General features: G+C 38.9%; 3 protein-coding genes across 3 annotated transcripts in view; all 3 read left to right on the top strand.

The window, feature by feature from the left end:
- Nucleotides 1–43: 43 nt before the first annotated feature.
- On the top strand, nt 44–2,918 carry LOC122993888 (regulator of G-protein signaling 8-like). The gene is made up of 5 exons (XM_044368330.1): nt 44–303; nt 418–486; nt 597–658; nt 751–917; nt 1,302–2,918. The coding sequence occupies exons 1-5, from the start codon at nt 251–253 to the stop codon at nt 1,590–1,592; spliced, it is 642 nt and encodes a 213-aa protein (XP_044224265.1). The 5' UTR covers nt 44–250; the 3' UTR covers nt 1,593–2,918.
- A 704-nt stretch (nt 2,919–3,622) lies between these two features.
- ro60 (Ro60, Y RNA binding protein) lies at nt 3,623–10,473 on the top strand. The gene is made up of 9 exons (XM_044368633.1): nt 3,623–3,733; nt 4,676–5,276; nt 6,100–6,320; nt 6,531–6,677; nt 6,779–6,916; nt 7,027–7,143; nt 7,564–7,680; nt 7,887–8,033; nt 8,557–10,473. Exons 2-9 carry the CDS (start codon nt 4,694–4,696, stop codon nt 8,707–8,709), a joined length of 1,623 nt encoding a protein of 540 aa, XP_044224568.1. The 5' UTR covers nt 3,623–3,733; nt 4,676–4,693; the 3' UTR covers nt 8,710–10,473.
- Nucleotides 10,474–10,800: 327 nt separating this feature from the next.
- cdc73 (cell division cycle 73, Paf1/RNA polymerase II complex component, homolog (S. cerevisiae)) overlaps nt 10,801–20,923 on the top strand; it is a 31,148-nt gene continuing 21,025 nt past the window's right edge. Inside the window, exons 1-9 of the mRNA XM_044367782.1 lie at nt 10,801–10,976; nt 11,683–11,788; nt 11,959–12,028; nt 12,235–12,297; nt 12,528–12,580; nt 12,980–13,068; nt 13,296–13,509; nt 17,129–17,227; nt 17,660–17,738. Coding sequence (XP_044223717.1) covers nt 10,846–10,976; nt 11,683–11,788; nt 11,959–12,028; nt 12,235–12,297; nt 12,528–12,580; nt 12,980–13,068; nt 13,296–13,509; nt 17,129–17,227; nt 17,660–17,738 — 904 coding nt within the window. The 5' untranslated portion in view covers nt 10,801–10,845. The remainder of the gene's footprint in view (nt 10,977–11,682; nt 11,789–11,958; nt 12,029–12,234; nt 12,298–12,527; nt 12,581–12,979; nt 13,069–13,295; nt 13,510–17,128; nt 17,228–17,659; nt 17,739–20,923) is intronic.

The raw sequence follows: 20,923 nt of genomic DNA on the forward strand, positions 1-20,923 counted from the left end.
GAAAAAAAAGTGCAGAGACCTGCGGCACAGGCAGAAGCGTGGTGTTTTGACATCACAGTCGGATTCCACGCATGACTTTGACCCTCAGTGGTGAGAAGAGTCAGTCAGGATCCAGTAGTGAAGCTATGAGGTTTGAAATTTAAGGGAAATTTTTAAAAGGATTCTTCTGAAGTCTTAGCAGCAGCATGTATACTGGCAAATATCGACAAATTATAAATCACAGAAGAGGTAATGTTATTCAAATTCAACAATGAATGGATTTTGTAAAACAACTCCCCTGGACTTTCAAGACACAAACAGAATGTAAGTACAGTATCAGTTGTAACGTAGTGAGGCTTATTTTTGACATCTTTATGTTTTATGCATCTGGGAAAGTTACACTTGTTTTAATATTCCTGTTGTTGTCCTCTCTTGTAGACATAATGCATGGAAATCCAGAATGCATAACTTAATCCAGAGTCCATTGTCATGGCGGAAACTCAACAAGTGTGTGTGTTTTTTGTTTTTTTGTAAATCATGCTGTATATTAATGTTGTGTTATTTCTTCTTTCAAATTTGAACACAACCAAATATCCTCCTTTGTTTTCTCTTTGCAGACAGGCAACAAATGAAACAAGCCTACTTGAAGAATCTCTTGAGATACTCCTTTCCCAGAAACGTAATTATCATTTGCTTTAAGGCAACACAAATCTAATATTGTGGTTCTTGACTGTTTTCTTTATAATAAAGTTATATTCTTCTGTGTAAAAGGTGGACAATTAGCATTTCGGGACTTTCTAAAGTCAGAGTTCTGTGAGGAGAACCTGGACTTTTGGCTCACCTGTCAAGAGTTCAAAACCCTTGACAGTCCCCAGGAGCTGACACGGAGAGCAGCATGCATTTATGAAGAGTTCATCAGGCCAGAGTCTCCTACGCCGGTAAAAACAAACTCTTTAAGATGACTGAATCATAAGGGGAGAACTTTTATGCAGCAAAATATGCTAAAACCCAAACATACACATTATTAAAAACAACATAATTTAGTTTGCACATAAACTTTCGGTGTGTTTATTGCAAGAGTGAGAAAAAGAGCAATACTCCAGAAAAATGCTCAAGTAGCCTAGTTTAAGACTAAAAACATACAAACCTGTATCATTTACTGTACATTAACCACAGCAACCAGAGTTCTGAATAGTTATTTTCCATCTGTGGTAATGGTGCAGGTGCACATACTGTACAGTGTGTGCTGCACATTAAATGTGTGAATTGAAAATACCATGTTCAGTTAATTTAGCTGTACATTGCTTTCCATATCTTTGCAGGTAAACTTAGATTTCCACACGAGAGATATCATCCGCCAGAATCTCCAAAACCCAAGTCCATCGTGTTTTGTTGTGGCACAGAAAAAAATCTACAGCCTAATGGAGAATGGCTCATTCTCACGCTTCATTCAGTCTGAGCAATACAAAGTCCTATTTGATGCAGCTCCTAAGCAGAGGGGCCTTGGGAAGCATCGAAAGGCCTTGAGGATAAGGAACAATGGAGATCTAATACAGCATGATTCTAAAGCAATCAGCCTGCAGAGCGATTTGTATCTCTTGCACAAGGACTGACACCGTGCATGGTGATAGTGGAAAGTGTTGCCAAAGGCTCAGGAGCTGCTGTTGACAGACACTGTGCAGGCACTTTCCCTTACCTCAAAATGTCACCTCAACCACATGGTGTTTAAAGACGTGCCAGTGCAATGGACATAACATACTGTAGGTGGTGCCATCTGGTGCACGGTGAACACTGGACATCGACTAAAGTAAAACTGTGTTGCTGCTGGCTGAGACAGCCAAAGTCTTGAATGTAAACTTTAATATTTATGATTCCACACAAGTGAAATGCGTATGACTGCAGGACTGTTATGTATTTTGTGAGTTTGCACTTTTAGTGGTCTTGTCATGTATGTATGCCTCATGAAGACTTGCTATACTGTGGCACTTATTTTTTGTTAAATTCTAACTGTTCAGTTGTTGCAAAAACTGAACAAAGTCTGCCTACATGGGTGTCATGAAAATGAATCCTGTGTTCCTACAGTTTATGTTCTACTGCCACCCGGTGGTGGCTGGGAAATCTTGCAACCAAAATTCAATTTTGATTTATTGGCAGAGAGGTTTACAGGTGCAGCATTGAGAAAAATATTTTGTGATAATGATATTTATTATTACCTGTATTGCTTTATCTGTGTGGATTAGGTGATTATTGATGAGCTCCGTAACTGTTCTTCACTTGTTGTGTGACACTCAACTAGTGTTCATCAGAAAAACACTAGGTTTTGTCTCAAAACTGTAACATGTTGTACATCATAAATCCTCACCAAATCATTCAAATTCAGTCCAATTCAAATCACATGGCTTAAAAAAAATAAGCTCAGCTGCATAATCTGTTCCTTTTTTGTCAGATTCTGAAGTAAAACGAATTTCAGTTTTCTAAATGCTTCAATCTTCAATTAAAAAGCAATGTCTTGTGGTAAAGAGGATATGAAAACAATCAAATTAGTGTCTTTGTTTGCTTTTCTTTTGTAATTTATTTTATTTTAAATTAAACTGATTATTCTTTGGCTCAGTTGTGTGCAGTACAGTAACTCATTTGTAAAAATCCAAAATAACAAAAGTAGTTTTGACAATTTACCATTTCAGGCCATGAGAAACATTCATTTTACTCTCATATGCCTTTTTTACAGCAGACATTTTGACCTGTCTATTAAAATCACAGGTGTTACTAATAATGCTCTAGTGTGTGTGCCAGTAAGTCATGACAGTGTGACAGGTCATACACATTATTGATTTTTATTATTAACACATGTGCATTTTCTACCGTGACATGTCAAATTGTATTCTGCCAAAAAGGTCTACTGTTGGAAACAACCAGGCTTAATAAAAACTACAATTACACTTAAAATGGGCATTTCATTTACAGGAGGGCTACCTAAGTGGGCCATATCAGAAACCAAACAGTCTTCAGACTTTAACAGCACTGAGTCAGTACCATAGATTTATATAAAAAAAAAAGACCTCAACATCACCATTATCATCATCTTCCTCTTCTTGCTTGCCTGTTTCTACTTTGATTATGGAAATAGTGGATTAAAAAAAACTGACTGCATTAAAAGGAAAGATGGGATTAGATAAAAATGTAGGAGGGCATGGAGGGGGAAACACACCGTGGGTACAGTAGTGGGATGTAGCAGAGGAGAGGGGATATATCTGGGCCAGAAATATACCAAATGTATAACCCTTACTGCCTGTGACCACCAGATAATTTGGGTGTCAAGAAGAGTAAGTGACTCTTTGATCTCAAATAGCCTACACATACTATGAATATTTCACTTGGAAACTCTATCAAGAAAAATGAAAGTGAAATCTTGCTAGGTGAATATACTGCGCACCTACTACTACCATAACCGAAGCTATACCGATGTTTTACTGGCCTGTTGTGGGCAAAATTAAACAGAAATGAAATTAAAGAGAAACCAAAATACCTTAGTCTATGTGTGTGTGTGTGTGTGTGTGTATGTGTGTGTGTGTGTGTGTGTGTGTGTGTGTGTGTGTGTGTGTGTGTGTGTGTGTGTGTGTGAAAGAGAGATGGTACTCTTTATCCCAGCATCCATCGCTGCCCCGCCCCGGTTACGTCACTGACGGTCAGAGGGGAGGCCTTTTTGCCGTCTGGCTACATCAAAAACTTGAGTCCCGTGCACACACATACTGTGGTAAGTTTGTGTATATATACATGTATATATCATGTACTTGTTGAGTAAAATGTTTTCATCAGCATACATCACACATCCATACGTGTTTCTAGCAAAGCTAACACAATGAAGTTAGAGTTGGCGTTGCTACGTAGCCAGCTGCCCAACCCAGGCGAGCTCCATTAAGCCGCCTAGCTTAGCTGTCCGGTGTCCGGCTGGAAAAACCTCGGATGTAAGGCTGTAGTTTGTGGTCATAGGAGATCCGGTGGCTAACGTTACCATTTAGCTGGACTTGACAACTGTTAGAAGTGGATTTAATTATAATGATGTTTGCTAAATAACTAGCTAGATACATATTTAACATGAATTTAACAATGTTGACAAGGCCAGTTGGCTAAGTTAACGTTAACTAACTTGGCGTTGCCCAGACTGCCTCCCTTTGCTAACAACCGGTAACGTTCGCAATTAACGATAACGTTATGTTTGCTAAAGTTTTCTACCACTTTCTATTAACAGCTCGATGTGGCTTGTATCTTTCTTGTGTGTATCATCATGTCCTTTAATCGGCTTTAAGCTATTTCTGTCAGCGCACTGAGGCAATGAGTATGTAATATTGCCAGCGAAGTCAGCCTTATCTTGTGTTCATTGAGGCTTTCTGGTTGGCCATGGATATCTGCAGCAGTTTCCTGGGGCTCAATCTGTTCATTGCGTTTTGGTAACGTTAGGGCTTTGCAAAGTTGCATGGTCTGCAGTTTCAGTGTTGCTTCAACCAATCCCACACCCACACCAGGAATGCGAAATTAACTCTGACATTATTCTATTAATGCTGAGACTTGTACATTAAACTAGTCCACTGCTAACTGTGATCAGTGCCAGTTTGATCTCGTAGGTTACAAAAAGTGTTCATTATTTGAGCATCTTTTAGACACTGAGTGATTTTTAAAAAGCCATTTACTGTTTCAGGCCTTCTCCAGTGTGACAATGGAGCCATCAGGAAGTACCACAACATCTTCAAGCAACCACACTCTGAACTCAACAGGTGTCGGTTGTCCATGGGAGATCAGCGACAAGGCCAGACTGTGCCGCTTCCTCTGTTATGGCTTGGAGGGAGACTTGTACACTGCCAGAGAGGAGGGTCGTGTCAGCATAGAGAACGCTGAAACCCTGTTTTCCCTTCTTCAGGATGGCCACGGTGGCGAGGTGGTGGAAGAGATAAAAAGGTTCGCTAAAGATGAGCGAGCTGTCAGACTCGGCCCCTCCTTTTTTGCACTGGCTTTGTGCTCCCAGCACTCTGAGCTGAAGACCAGGCAGGCGGCATTCAAAGCCCTGAAGGAAGTTTGTCGAGATCCTGCCCATCTGTTTTCTTTCATCCAGTACAAAAAGGAGTTGAAAGAGGGCATGAAGTGTGGGATTTGGGGACGTGCCCTGAGAAGAGCAGTGTCTGACTGGTACAATGAGCAAGATGCCATGAGTCTGGCTGCGGCTGTGACCAAATGTAAACAGAGAGAGGGGTGGTCACACCAAGATCTACTCAGGCTCTCTCACACCAAACCAGCTCATGAAGGTTAGTTTGCACAGACCCATTTTATACACATCTGTTTACAGGGGAGGGCAAAATATCATCCACCTCACATTACAATATCCCTGGATTGCAGTAAGCAACGTGTGAAGGCAATAACAGCTTTTTCATTTTTATTTTCAGTTTAAGTTTGGAAAGCCGTAGTTATTATTTCAACACAGTGTTTTCTCAGGTCATTGCATGTAGAGTTTGTAATTTCTGCTGTTAAGTGTCTTCAACCACTGGTGGAGATGGATTACTAATGGCTACTTTATGACTTCTTATTTGTCATCATATTTTTAGAGGCCTTTTTCCTTGCCACCTTACATAATTGTGCAGTATTTGTTACTACTGCATCAACAACACAGGTACTAACAACTGTAAATTAGAATTAAGCAATGAAGCTGAATACCAATTGGCAGCATTTGTCAGCTTTAATAGAGGTTTGCCACTCAGCATTTCCATAAGTGTTGCAAATACGATATTATGTATGTAACGTGAGAAGGGAAAATGCATCAAATGTCATGACGATAAACAGAAAAACTCTGCAGGAGACAATTGTAAACACTGACAACAGAACAGCAACACTACAAGCCACAACCTCCGAAACGGTCATAGAGTTGGATTAACTTGATTGCCACTGGGTTTAAAGGTGTATCTGAGTCTGACCTTGTGCACTTGTAAACAACCTTTCCTGAAATATAATCTGTACCATGCCAATTTGAACACTCTCTAATCATGATTTGGTCATTTTGTTTCACTTTTTTTTGGGAGGCTGAAAAAAGACAAATTAGATAAGACAATGATGGCCCTTTGTTTTTGTTTTCAGCTATTGCCTTGATCAGCAAATATGTAACAAAAGGATGGAAAGAGGTCCAGGTTGCTTACGCAGATAAAGAGAACTCAGAGGAGGTCGCCAAAGTGCTTTCATACCTTGAAGTGGTGGAGAAGGTCAAGCACAGTTGTGATGAAACGGAGGTCATCAATTTAATAGAGGAACACAAATTGGAGAGGGAACAGCTACTGACAGACCACCTGAAGTCCAAACTGGTGAGTGTTTGTGTGTTTTTAAATGATCATTCAGTGTTGGGATTTCATGCATTCTGCCTACAAACAGTTATTGGAGAATTGTTTTGAGAGAAATACCTTTGTTATCATCAATCTGACATTAAGTTAATCATAAAATGACATTGGATCATATGTAATCGCATGTCCAGCCTTCCATAAGTCTGATGAGGTGATATGTGTTTATGTTTTGAGGTATGGAGAGCGTTGTTGAAGGAAATGCCTCTCCAGTCTGTGCTAAGGATCTTAGGTAAGATGACGGCAAACAAAGTTCTTGAACCAGGGACTTCAGAAACACAAACTGTGTGTGACAGAATCCAGAGTGAGACGGCATTAAAGAAGGTATGACTTATAGTTCTTCCTAATTAATGTACAGTTATGTGTTTGTTTTCTTAGCCAGTAGTCATTATTCAAGCATTACATGTGTGTCTATAAATCACCAGGCAAAGCTCCACCCTTTCAACATACTCTTGGCTTCTGAAAACTACAAAAGAGGCCAAGGCTATCAGGGTAAAACAAAATGGGAACCAGACAGCAGCATCCTGAAAGCAATGGACTCTGCTTTTTACAAGAGTTTTATGGTAAGTTCCGTTTATCTTCATGACTTCTGATAGACCATCAAAGAAGACAGCAGCTAATAGCATCAGCTAACACAAATAAACTCTTGTTCTGTTGCTGTTTTGTCCCCCAGAATGTGGATCCTGTCGGTAAACGCTTTGTGGTGGCAGTGGATGTGAGCACATCGCTGAGCAGCATTGTCCCAGGGACGTCGATCAGCACTGCCGTCGCTGCCGCAGCAATTACCATGGTAAGACAATACTAGAGCTAGCCAACTACCCAGAGTGTGGTTAATTGTTGTTTCAGTTGGAACAGCTGCGTATGTAAGCAGGGCTCAGGCCGCCCCATCTTTGGAGGAAGCTTGGGTCAAGGAATTGGTCTGTTGACACATACTGGATTCCTGCAAAAATTCCTTCCGCAGTGCGATATTCGTAGTCCACAGGCCCTTCAGCAGTGATCAGCTGAGACATGTGCTATCACAGTGATGATTCTCTCCTTTCTTAAAAGAACTGCAATGAGGTAGAACATTTGAATGGTACCTATTTTTCCTGCAACACGCATGCGTGTGTGTGTGTGTGTGTGTGTGTGTGTGTGTGTGTGTGTGTGTGTATGAGAGATATTTTTTCTGTGTGATGTCATGCTTTCCTTTTGACCTTTGTGCCTGCTACAGATTTTTGCAAGGACAGAGGCAGACACACACGTGCTAGCCTACTCTGAAGGATTTGTGGTTCCATGCACGGTTTCTGCTGACATGAGTCTCGCACAAGCAACAGTCGAACTGGTTAAGGTAAGGCGTGTAACAGCGTCAAAGAATAAGAAATTAATTACAGTTACTGATCAGTCTACATTACGAATAAGGACATTTTATAATCGTTTAAAAATACATTAGTCCAGTCCAGTAGAAGATTAATTGCCTTAATTAACCATTAACCATTGACACTGAACATGTCTTGCTCTTGAACGCTTACCTTTCCACCATATTGTATGCTCCAGATCCCGAGTGGGAGCACAGACTGCACTCTTCCCATCACATGGGCCACAGAGAACGGGAAAGCTGTAGATGTGTTCATCATTCTAACCAACAACCCTCTGTGGACGTTTACTGCCAGCCCGGTGGAGTCTCTAAAGAAGCACAGACAAGTATTTTCATTTATTCATTAATGCCTGCTCAGGGAGGGGATTTAATTGAATAATGTCCTTTCAGATAACGATTGTTTTTAAAAACAGGATTAAGCAGACCTCAGGTAAAATTAATTTGCAATTTGATGGACTTAATCAGACAAATGGGATGAGGTTCCTTTTCAGACTTACATTAAAGCTGATATCTGGACTCTCAATTTCCAGAATGACCACTGTTCATGTTATATATTACTATGTGTATCATGAGACACAATTAATGTCCTGTAATAACATGACAGTGGCTGAACCCTCTCACTGGGATTTCTATCACCTGAAAAACTTCAAACATTGTCATCAGCTCTGTTTAAAACATCTTTTTTATGATATTAAGGAACAACAAAATGTTCATTCCTAATTAGTTTTATTTGTCAGGTACAGTTCTGAGGAACATCTCTGTATCTGACAAAGGGCCAATTTTCAAGCATGCTTTTTGCAAAAAAAACAATTAAAAATAAAATGTTTTTTATGTGCATATTCTCAACAGATATCAGGAACCAATTCCAAATTGGTGATGTGTGGGCTGACATCCATTGGACAGGCCATCGCAGACACAGAAGACAGAGGTGTACTGAGCATCTGTGGCTTCGACCTTGGAGCTTTGAGTGTCATTCGTAACCTAGCCCAGGATCTGATCTGATAAAGTATTTGGGACCGTCTCTGAATCATGTCATTAGAGTCCAACAAGAAGGCACAAAGTGGACCAACATGGCTCACTTAGCATGTAGAGTGCCCTAAAACAGCACTAATCCAAAAGATATTGACATTTACAATTCCAATTTCTCTTTTTGTATTATGTCGCTTACAAATTGACAAAGTGTCCAGCGGGCTGGACAACACTCTGGAAATGTGTGCATATATTTTTTTCTGAAATTTAAAAAGGAAGTGATAACACATGATATGTCATTGCATATCATGCTGTTGGAGTTTTAGTGCAAACAGCACTCTGTTGTTAAGTGCTTTGATGGTTTTTGGTGAGACATGAACCCTTTGAAGAAATTCCACATTTATAGCGAGATGTTTGCAGATTAAATAAGAGGAACAGGTTAAGAGACAGAATGTTGGAGACTTAGTGCAACTGTAGGTTTATTAGAAGGGGATTTACTGTTTCTAGTATGTATCTATGGTATGATTTAGCAAGTTTGATGTGATGGTAGAGGCATTTTAAATTTGAAAGCCTGTCCCTCTGTTTTATGTAGCATTATTATAAATTATTAACTGATATACTGTAAGAGAGGAAAAACACCAAAAGTGAACAGAATACATTGCATTTTGTTTTCTGACTATTCTTCTATTCTTTGATTTATTTGGTCAGAAAAGGTTTTTTTTATAGTGATGTTAATGTCTAGAATTCCATTTACATAACACTGCCTATAGCTTAGCTACAATTTTAGTTCTATTAACATTTGTTTTCCCCTGAGCCAATTTTATTTTAAAACTGAGTTGTCTTTTCTGCTCTTGTCAAATGTATTCTATAAAAAAAAATACCCTTGGTGCTCTTAAATGTGATGCAACATTATTGGGGGATTATTTGGGTTTTGGTTTATTTGGGATTTTCCTTCGTATAACAATAATGCCAATGTAAGTCGGTTTGCTGTAGGTTGGAGAAATTGACTTGTTCTCATATTTTAGTCTGAATTCTATGCATCACATTTGGGATTTTACTGTAATATTATGTCCAGGAAGGACAGATCATAGTTATTTAACAACTGTTTACCTAGACTGAATCTGCTAGCACAGTAATGTTTCAGTATATTTGATGTAAGAATGTCCGTTATGCAAAAACTAACAGATAATTGCTACATTAGCGGAATAAAAGGAATTGAATGTACCGGTACTTTTGTAAAACATGACACAGAAGAGATTTAAAGTACAGTGCTTTATATTTCTTCAAAGAGAATAAACACATATGTTTTAGTGTTAGGGGCCACTTCATTTTTGGGAAATGGAAGCAATCGACCACTGTGGTGCTTCTTGTTTTATTGAACACTAATTGCTGTAATTACAGACAGAATTAACATTCAACGTGTCACTTATTCTCCATTCTAGTGTAATTCATTATGAAGAAAAATAAACTGACCATGTTACTGTGAAGGATTTTTCTCCACACATGCTGATACTGTCATTTTCAATGTTAAGACAATGTCCGCTGTATTTTTGACCAAAGGTCAAAACGCTATGAAGCTAAAATATATGTACAATATGATTGTTAATACAGCGTTTGTAGTTGAAAGTTTGACACAAGAGATAGTTATTATTATGAGGTATGGTAATTCACAAGTGTTTCACCACCATGGTTAACTCTCTCCTATTATGTTTGTTGTATCCATTTTGCTTAACATCTAAGTACTTGACTGTAGTGGCAATGTAGACCCTTAATAAACACTTTGCTGCTCTTCAAATATTGCCGTGTTTTTGCCTTTATATTTTACAAATAACCATCTTGACTCAATAAATGAACATTACTTTCTTGTGTACATCACTGACTGATGGAAGTGTCCTTGAGCAAGTCATTTGGACTGAGCCAGGACTTCTCTAAATTAATAATTACGTTCATCAATGTCGGAATATACCTAATAATTCTGGGTTTTTTATAAAAAGCGACTACAGCCCGTTCTGACACTCCTGTGAGCAAGGTGGAGTTGGTCCAAAAAACAAACAAACAACAACAACAAAAAAAAAAAACAGTTTCACTCAGATCAGGCATCCTGCGAGGCCACATGATGTTGATAACTGGGGGCCTCGCAAACACACTTCTACACCAAGACAAGTGAAGATGGCGGATGTGTTGAGTGTTCTTCGTCAGTATAACATCCAGAAAAAAGAAATCGTCGCAAAAGGAGATGAAGTTATATTTGGAGAGTTCTCCTGGCCGAAAAATGTCAAGACCAACTACATAATCTGGGGGTATGTCAGCGCCAAACATATCTACAAATCTCGTTTGTAGGCCCGCAGTCGAAGCTAATCTGTGCCTTGTGCTGCTAACGGCGGAAAGCTCGCTAGCAACGAGATGCTAAGATGCTAACCTAACTCCTTTCCTCGATGTTGTACTTCATTATCTTAACACACTTTGGTCACTTTGGCATTATACTTCAGCGTTTTGCTGTAGACCACTGGACTTTTGTGCCACCATTTATACGTGTCAATATATCCCTTTATTTAAAAAAAAGTTGCAACGTATTTAGGAGAGCTGTACAGCTAAACTTGCAGTAGAGATGTGATGCTAACTTATTAGCGACGTAACGTTAAGCCCAGCGCTGAGTTGTGTTCCCATAGGAGTCAGTGGATCACAGTCATGACTATTAAAAGCTTTGTTTATGGTACGAAAAAGCAAACTTTGCTGATGATATGCAGAAAATGACGTTGCACAAGCATTAGTAGATTAGCTAGCCGGATAACTGTTGATAGTTCCGTGTTTATGTGACATCAGAACCAGGGCTTGGTAACTTTGATTAGGTAACCAACTATATTTACTTCAGACTTATTCTATTTAGATCTTAAATGTGCAACCTGCAGCCGTCTCTTTACATGTTAATCGTATGCTAAGCTGGTGTAATATATTTCAAAGTTTAGTGATATTTATGGTATTCTTTGCTTGTGTTTCTACCTTCAGAACTGGTAAAGAGGGCCAGCCCAAAGAGTACTATACTTTGGACTCTATCTTGTTTTTGCTCAACAATGTGCATCTCCCACATCCGTCCTATGTGCGAAGAGCTGCAGTAAGTGTTGTGGAATAACTATCAATATGCCATATTATGTCAGCGTCAGTATATTACAAAGTGTGTTGTGTTATTTCAGCCTTTTAAGATATTTGTGTATAACATCTTTTACATTTCTTCACAACTGCCCTGGAGGTATTTTGGATGACACGATTGTGTGTTGTTTATAGACAGAGAACATCCCTGTTGTCAGACGACCTGATCGAAAGGGCTTGCTGTCGTATCTCAATGGCGAGAGTTGTAAGTAGTGCTTGGTAGATCTATTGTGATTGTACATTGTATTACTATCATATGTAGGCAGTTGTGTGCACAGTCTCATATATTTAAACTGATGTCTTGATTTCTTTTGAAATTTAGATTTTCTAAAACATAATAATCATCACATTCATTACTAAAGCCCTATGAGTAGGAATGTTCATGCATTTTCTAATTTTGTCTTTTCACAGCTACATCGACCAGTATTGACAGAAGTGCGCCTATAGAAATAGGTTTGCAAAGGCCAACGCAAGGTGAATTCACCCCATATTTATTACATGGGCTTTGTAGAGCTGCTGTTTTTGAAAACTGAGATTACAACAAAATACTTAAACTGTGTCTTTTGTTACAGGCCTCTCTATGATTGTATCATATTTTCACAGATTTTTTTCTATTAAATGAGAAGCATTTCAGTCATGAAAGTTTGTAAATGACACAAATGAGCTTTGTACACTGTGATAATAGCATTATTTTGTTGTTTTAGTCAAAAGAGCAGCTGATGAGGTATCTTCGGAAGCCAAAAAACCAAGAATTGAGGTAAACTGACATGAAATACCCTCTGCTCAAAGTTGCTTAGTTAAAAACACCTTGTATCACCTACATGCAAGGCAAAAGGAACAGTGGTTAAATGGATAACCATGAGGTTTTATGTAGTGGACAGTGTAAATCATTACATTTTCTCAAAAATGTAGAATGTAGAAGTAACCAACCCAAAAAAAACAAAGTTGTTTTGTTTTTTACATTTGATCAACATAAATGTGAATAAGGAATAATCCATAATGAATCATTAATAAAGTGCTAATTACACCACAGGAAAACGAACCAATCTTACAGTATCGCTTCATATTCTAAATAATTTACAATAACTAAGTGACAAACACTTGCATGTTTTATTTTGTAGTTTGTTAATAGTGTGTACTCTGCTTTCATTCTAAGGATGAGGAACGAGTGCGTCTTGACAAGGAGCGTCTGGCTGCCCGTCTGGAGGGCCACAAAGAGGGCATTGTGCAGACTGACCAGATCAGGTATGATTTCATTTATTTATAATATGCTTTCTGTGTGGAGTAATAACCTCTTCAGAGTAAATTATTTTGCCACAGAGTTGAGTTTTAATTTTTATTCAACATACAGTAGCACAAGTATGGATTGATCAATATTTATGCAATTTCAATGTCATCTTTTTTACTGCACAATAACACCCGCGGTTCCTCAAGCTATTGAAATAATAAGAACCTTTTACCTCCTCCTCCAGATCCCTGTCTGAGGCCATGTCAGTGGAGAAAATTGCAGCCATCAAAGCCAAGATTATGGCCAAGAAACGTTCCACCATCAAAACAGATCTGGATGATGACATTACCCTGAAGCAGAGAAGCTTTGTGGACGCTGAGGTGGATGTCACCAGAGACATTGTCAGCAGAGAGAGAGTCTGGAGGACCAGGACGACCATTCTCCAGAGCACCGGAAAGGTCAGAGTCTACTTTAAGCTAATGATATCCAATCACAGTGATCTTTCTGTGTTTTCTCTCTGGATGACAAAATTCCCAAAATGTTGCACTGTTCCTCCAAATACACCTGTGTCAAATGCATTTTAAAGTCTCTAGAGTTAGTGTTAATGTTAGCATAAGCAAATTGATGGTGCTTGCTTGTTTGGTGACAATGACCTGAATACTGTTTAACCTGTTTGCTTCCTTTAACAAAGTCGCGATTAGCTTTTCGCTGTCCAAGGCTATGTTTGGGTGGGTGAACCCTGCAAACTTTACAGAAGAGGAAAGTCGTCTTATTCGCCTCTTCAACACCAAGCCAGTCTATTTTCCATTTTTCAATTGTAGAACCAGCAACTTCCTTTGCCATCTTAATTGCTGGGGGTGGTGTTGGTGACTGGCCTTTGGTTGCTGTCTTTGGTAACAGTTGGAGCTTTTTTTAATGAGCTACCCGTCCATCACAGCAGCCAAATTCACTGCAGGTGCAGGATTACATGGCCTCTGCCAGGTATCATAACAGCAGCTTAGTGTGAACAACAGAGCTGTTTGTGTCAGTGTGTGTTAGAGACGGAAATATAAATCAAAGCTGCAAGCAGCGTTGAACGGGCCTTCGCACCCTTGTGCACGTCGGGGTGTGGTGCCATCCAAGGGCTTCTGTCACGGGCATGTAGATGTCTCTAGACCTGGGCTGACAGGTCTGACTTTACAAACATGTGAAGTTTGGTGCAGACTGGAGCATGTACAATAAAGTTATAGCAACTTCCTCTGTCATGGCGAAGCATCAAATCTCAATGGTGTGAGGATGAGAATTTTCTGCAGGGTGAGACATGTCTGTCTTGCTCACACCTGTTTTTTGGGCCCATTCACTTGAATTTCAATTAGTAAACAAAACTCTTGATGAGTTTGTGTGTAAAACATCAAGACTATTTTTAGAAAAGTAAAGACGTTTAACCCACATGACCTGGTCAGAGGTTGATTGAACCTCTTTGGTTGAAATGTGTGCTGTCAGGTGTGTAGAGACAATAAGTAACTGCAGCTGGACACAGAAAAATACTCATATATTTGAATGGAGAGTGTGAGCTAACCGCTCAGTGCTTGGGCCCTAATAAAGGAAAAACAGCAGTACAGAGCTACAAATTATAATTTTGATTTTATTTTTCTGCAGCACTTTATCACTAAACTGTCACTCTTACTCCATTTTTTCCCTTCCCCTCATAGTTCATCCCCACTACTGATTATACATATAAGACCTATAATTATTGTAAAATAAATGATAATAGCCCCAAACTTCATACAAAGTTTGTATATAATGTACTGTATTTATATAGACCTTTCTGCTGTATCCTTCAAAAATGAGCTCCATTTAACTGCCAATTTTTGCCCCTCGATCACGGTTTTTAGGGGCATTCTGAGATTTTTTGAGGCATTTTTGTCCTTGCTCCCCCTTTTATTTCCAACACTGGCTTCAAACAAGGCAGATCTGGCATTGAGGAAATTGATTCATACTAATGCAGACTTTCACCAAATATACATTTTGTGGTGTAAACATTGGTGAACTCATTGTTGTGATTAATCCTATCAAAGTGTGACTTTCAGGCCTAAACTGATACTGTAATCATAGTCTATGTGATGGCTTTACATTACTAGTGAACAAATTCAAATCCAAACATAAACAAATCCTTCTTGCCTTCTTGAGCTGCACCCAAGACCACTCTTCTGAGTTCCACACCAACTTTTACATTTTACTAAACATAAACTTTCAGGTTGTGGGGAAAACTAAGGGTGAAAATGCCCCCTATGTGTTGCAAGGTGAACATTTTAACCATTAGATGGCAGCAAAAACACAATGTTCAGCCTGTGTGTACTTATTCTTGGATAAACCAGTGGCATCTGTTTTTTTTTTTTTTTTTTGCTGTGCTACTGGAGGACTTTGTTATGTTCGTCTACATAGTGTCTTTATATGTACTCAGAGAGATTATTTTGTCAGGATATAAATCGTTCAATCCCAGTCAATCAATACCAGTCTGACTAAATCTGAAACTGAATATTTTCCTCTGTGTTTTGGCCTTTCATTCCTTTCAGCTTGTCATTTCTTACATGCAAACTATGCTTTTTCAAACTTTCTTCACAGAGTTTAAATCTTAAGGTTCAAGGTTCTGTTGTCATGTGAACAGGGAAAACAAGTCTTAAATATAATGATGCCATGTGCGTTTACCAACATGACTAGGTGCTGGTATGAAGCCAACTCTCTGTTAGCTCAATCTTTCTCTCATTTTGATGCCATTATACTGATCTCGCAAGTTGTGGGGACGCCAGTGCAGGTGTTATCACTGACCTGTATTCATGATAATGTTACCAGATTATTAACCTAACATAATTTTTTTTTTTTTTTTTTTTTTTTTAATTTTGAGTTGTGGTTGACTTTCTGCTCTTTTGCCTTTATGTAGACAGACACTCATGACTGTTAGACATAGGTGTGTCTAGTTAAGGTGATGTGAGGTTTAGGTATAAATAAAGTAACATAAATTATCTTCTAAATAATCTAAGACATTAAATTAAGATGCACTGTAACACTGCAGAGGACAACTCAGCTTTGTACTTTTATGTCACACTTTTTCTCTATAGGGTATATGTGATGTTGTCATGACACAACATTAAGTGACACTAAACACACTTGCTTCATAAATACATGCGCAAAGTTGAATGCTGTTAAAAACAGCCCTGCATTAAAACAGTACAAGGGGCTGCGGTGGTGTTGTTTGAGGTACAGGTGAGACAGTGAAATACAATCAAGGAAGTCAAGACAGGATTTTACAAATCTGGAAAGTTATCACTGCGGCACCTGTTTTATCTTTCGTAGCGAGGATCTGAGGTTAACAGTCGAACACGGGGGTTCATGTAACAAAGTAATCCACTGTGTATGTGTGCTTGCAAGTATGTGATTGGCCAACGCAGCACCTTGCCAGATGATGTAGGGTTGCATTGCAGCAAAGTTTGAGTCTGGTTCAACTTTTTGCCAGAGGACCGCTGCGTTTTTTTTGTTTGTTTTTTGTTTGTTTTTGTTTTTGCTGAATCCTCTGCAGTGACACCCCTGCCGCATAAACACGCCGCCCCCATTCAAATCAATGGGGCTGGGTTTTTCCACACAGATGCTGATGTCAGTCTGAACTTCCCCTTAAGGTTGAGGGAGTTTTTGGGAGAAGCTGTGGTTACATACAGTTCCCATATGATGAAGACTGACATGTGTTTTACTCTACTGCACATGCCTTTGGTAAAGAATAGCATGAGACAAAGCAGCTTGCTTCATAACATGATGCTAAAGCTCTGATGTGCCTGTAGATGTCTGTACTCACAGTATTTTTATATATAATATTGAATGGCTAACTTGAGAGCACACATTAATATCATCCAGGACATCTTTTCAAAATTGTTCAGAATGAACAGCTCCTGTGAATCAGTTTTGTATGATTTGTCTTTTTACATCAAAGCCTTTGGTTAGGTTCCCTGAAACACCGATACTGTTTTTGTAGTTGACCAAATGATGAGAAAGTTAATGCTTTTTTGTGCAGCTAATCAAATCTGTATCTGTATTGCTTCTCCACAGAACTTCTCCAAGAACATCTTTGCCATTCTCCAGTCAGTGAAAGCCAGAGAAGAAGGGCGAGCACCAGAGCAAAGACCAGCACAGAACACTACTCAAGTGGTAAGAATGTCATTCTCTGTCTACATTATATACACACTATACCTCAGTTTCTTCATATTTTCAAGGTTGTTTAATGTGCACTGGGCATCAGTCAAAATGAATGGCTTATGGATTGTTTATACTAACAATCTCTCCAGAACTCATTAGTTCATTTGTTTGTTTATTTATGTTTAAATTATACCCTACTATTTAATTTACTAAATTGAATTGCTGCCGATTTAAGAACATGACTTGGACAAAACAGTGAAATGCTACTTCTCCTTACACATTCATTTTGTCAAAAAAAAAAAGCCTGAAATGAATTTGAGGGTTGTGTAGAAAAGGCCGGTAGCTATTCAATTCCTGAAAGCAGAGGCAGGTTTATAAATGGCTACTAAGAATGCATTGACAGATATGTAATTAGTAGTTTGTATTATTTCATATCATCTCCAGGACCCGTCCCTAAGGAACAAGCAGCCTGTCCCTGCTGCCTACAACAGATACGATCAGGAGCGATTCAAAGGAAAAGAGGGTGAGTTTTCTTTGTGCTAATTTTAGTCTTGAATGGTGATGATGGAGATTGCATGCAACTGTAAAGGAATGTACCAAGATTACTCTGCTGGTCGTTGCTCTTTGTAATGTTTTACTAGCAACTAGTAATGTCTTCTAATCAGCAAATACCTAAAGAGACAAGAGTCGTTTCTCATGTGGAAGTAAAATGTCAGTGACCTACAGCTGAAATAACTGGATTTATTTTTGGAACAATTGAAGGCAAGCACCCAATAGTTGCTCTTTATGGTAACCATCACCAGACACGTACCAAATTTAGACCTGTATTAACATGTGATATGGAAGATCAAGTAGAAGGTAGAGAGAGGGACATCACAAAACTTGAAAAAATCACAACAATTTAACTGTTGGGGATACAATTCTGAAAGAAAATCACTCATCAACCTGCTTTTTTTCAGTTGTATTGTCAAATATTTTGGTGAAATTTGTTAAAAAATTGGATGAAATGGAAAATGTTACAGAACAAACAAATTACAGTAAGACACTTAATACCACTGCGGACTCACAGTTTGACCAATCTGAACACAATTTGAAACATGTGATATGTAGTATCCAAAGAATGTCCAAAAGAATTTTGGTAGCAATTGAATGAAGACTTGTGGAGATATAGATGTTAATTGACTTTGCATATTTTGAAAAATATATAGACAGACTTCTGAATTGACCATAGTTTGCAGTGAGGCAAACTTTTGTCACAATTCAGTGGATGTGCTGAAGAGATTTCAGCTCTGTAGGACATAAGGGTGATTTATTTTGATTTTTTTGAAGTTTGGAATCTGAAATTTAGATTTGTTGTAATAAGCCATGTGGACTTTAATCAGTCATTACCAAATTTTATGCATCGACTGAATCATCACCCTAGATTGTGTGAAACACATTGGTGCAGCCAATTATGAAATATAAACTTTTTTGCAGTTAGTAGCCGAATATCACAGGACTGTGTAGCAATGCTTCGACCTGGCGTTCAAACACATGCACCAAGTTTGGTTACAATAACTTAAGCCAATTTTGATTTATGAGCATTTATATAAAGTTGAACTGAAAGACACAGGTTTAGAAATGAGTAATTTCAAAATGGATTGACATATTGAAGTTTCCTTAACAACTTAAAATCAGTGAAGTCCGCAGATGATCCTGACAAAGTTTTGGGATGATTGGCCCAGTGGTTTCTCAGGAGATTGAGAAAATTGCTAACCAAGCTAGCAGCTAGCGCTAGGGTCACCTCCACCCTCTCGTCCAAATATGGTCACTTCTAGCTCCAAAAATCCAAGATGGCTATAGTCAAAATGCAAACTTAAGGCTTTAAAACAGGAGTCCACAAACAAGTGGGTGACATCACGGTGGCTACGTCCATTATTTTTTACAGTCTAAGGTGAAAATTCAAGGTAGGACTGTTTATCCTCCTTCCCACCATTCCTAAACTGCTGGCGATAAGCTTCGGGAACCATCTCATACCCCTTAAGAATAGCGGCTTTCACTAATGCATAACTCAAGCTGTCTGTCACAGACAAAACTGCATACGCCTCCTGCACCTTCCCTGTTAGTACAAACTGCAACATGATTGTGCAATTGGCATCAGGCCTGCCCCTAGCGTCCACCGCTCTTTCACACAGAGGAAAAAAATGTTTCAGGGTCCCTCTCATTGAACCTTGGAACAAGCCGCAGATTACCCAACAGATCAAAATTCAGAGAAGAGCGGTTACCTGAAGAAAAACTATCTCCACTTAGCCCTTGACCAGCTTCCAGGCTCAACCTACCTTCTCTGATCAAACTTAATTTTTCATGCAAAGTGATCCTAGCCTGCTCTGTGTTGCACTGTCACACACATTTTTTCCAAAGCCAACTCGTTATCAACTCCACACTTTTCTTTTCTCATTTTCTCAACTTCAACCCAATACTTTAACTTTTCATGTTCCATTTGCAACAGCAATAACTCCCTCTGCTGTTCAAAGGACAAACCATTAGCAAACACATTCATCTTGTACAAGTTAGCCATTAAAATTAAGTGTGTCCTTGCGCCTTTGTCACTGATTTCAATCTTAAAGTGCTCTACAATGTAAAATAACTGCTCATTTTGTGCAACCATCCAAAACCACTTCCTTAGGCGCCTCAAAAAAAGGAAGCTCCAATTACATATTGCAGATAAGACAATAATGTGTTAACCACCGGACATGCACTTGAGACACAAGTTTACCCTCACAGAGAATTTCCTCCTAACTGCCTAACCAAAACTTGCTAAAAACTCACCCCTAGTCTTCATGGTTTTCATACACTGAAAACCAGCTCAACAACTCACTCACTCCCCCCTCCCCTCCCCCTCTATCTCTCGACTGAACACTCGCTATGCAATGAGCTATTGCCAAGTAGCCTAGCTGTTTTAAGGAGCTACGATACTTGTACACACAGTTAAGTTTAAAAAAACATCTTCAAAAGACCCCGATGCTTAGGGCCGCTGGGCTTGCACTACACTGCTTGGTTTTGATTCTGGGAACACTTGAGTAAACCTGTCCCAGATGACCTGAGGGGTCTGGATGGTTTGTAATTTACAAGTAAATCAGAGATGTATTTAGGCCCAAGACCATTTAGTACTTTATAGACAAGTAATAAGATTTTAAAATCTATCCTTTGACACACGGGAAACCAGTGCAGTGATTTAAGGACCAATGTAGTGTACTCCACGTTCATGGTGTTAGTGAGGACTCTGGCTGCAGCATTCTGGGTGAGCTGCAGCAGACCAAGTCAAGATAAGGAGAACACTGAGATTAATATCAGGTGTTAAAACAAAGGCTTGTGATCAGATGTAAATACCAGATGTAAGTGGGTCAGAGACATTGTTAAAAGACAGGAAGTGAAGGGACAATTGATTGATAGGGTGATTGAATAGCTCTCCACTTAACAGTATCCTTAATTCTTTTGGCTTACCGTTGGATATCATTGTAGAGATGAATTATCATTACAGCTTTAAGCATTACTCCACTATTTTTTACTTTACTTTGTTGTGTTTGTCACAGATACACATGCCTCCATATGGACCATCTTACTTTAACTCTTTGTAACTCTTTAAAGGCAGGTTGTATGTTGAACCCCAAATCCTACCACTGATGATTCAAGAACTGGCGAGGAAGTAGCAAAAACTTTACAATTTTC

The sequence above is a fragment of the Thunnus albacares genome, chromosome 12 (genome assembly GCF_914725855.1).
Source record: "Thunnus albacares chromosome 12, fThuAlb1.1, whole genome shotgun sequence".
In the NCBI taxonomy this organism is placed as follows: domain Eukaryota; kingdom Metazoa; phylum Chordata; class Actinopteri; order Scombriformes; family Scombridae; genus Thunnus; species Thunnus albacares.

Coding starts and splice junctions, on each gene's coding strand:
- LOC122993888 (XM_044368330.1), top strand. CDS start 251: ATGAATGGATTTTGTAAAACAACTCCCCTGGACTTTCAAGACACAAAC. Junction 304..417: donor TTTCAAGACACAAACAGAAT/GTAAGTACAGTA, acceptor CCTCTCTTGTAG/ACATAATGCATGGAAATCCA. Junction 659..750: donor GATACTCCTTTCCCAGAAAC/GTAATTATCATT, acceptor TCTGTGTAAAAG/GTGGACAATTAGCATTTCGG.
- ro60 (XM_044368633.1), top strand. CDS start 4,694: ATGGAGCCATCAGGAAGTACCACAACATCTTCAAGCAACCACACTCTG. Junction 5,277..6,099: donor CACCAAACCAGCTCATGAAG/GTTAGTTTGCAC, acceptor TTTTGTTTTCAG/CTATTGCCTTGATCAGCAAA. Junction 7,681..7,886: donor CAACAGTCGAACTGGTTAAG/GTAAGGCGTGTA, acceptor TGTATGCTCCAG/ATCCCGAGTGGGAGCACAGA.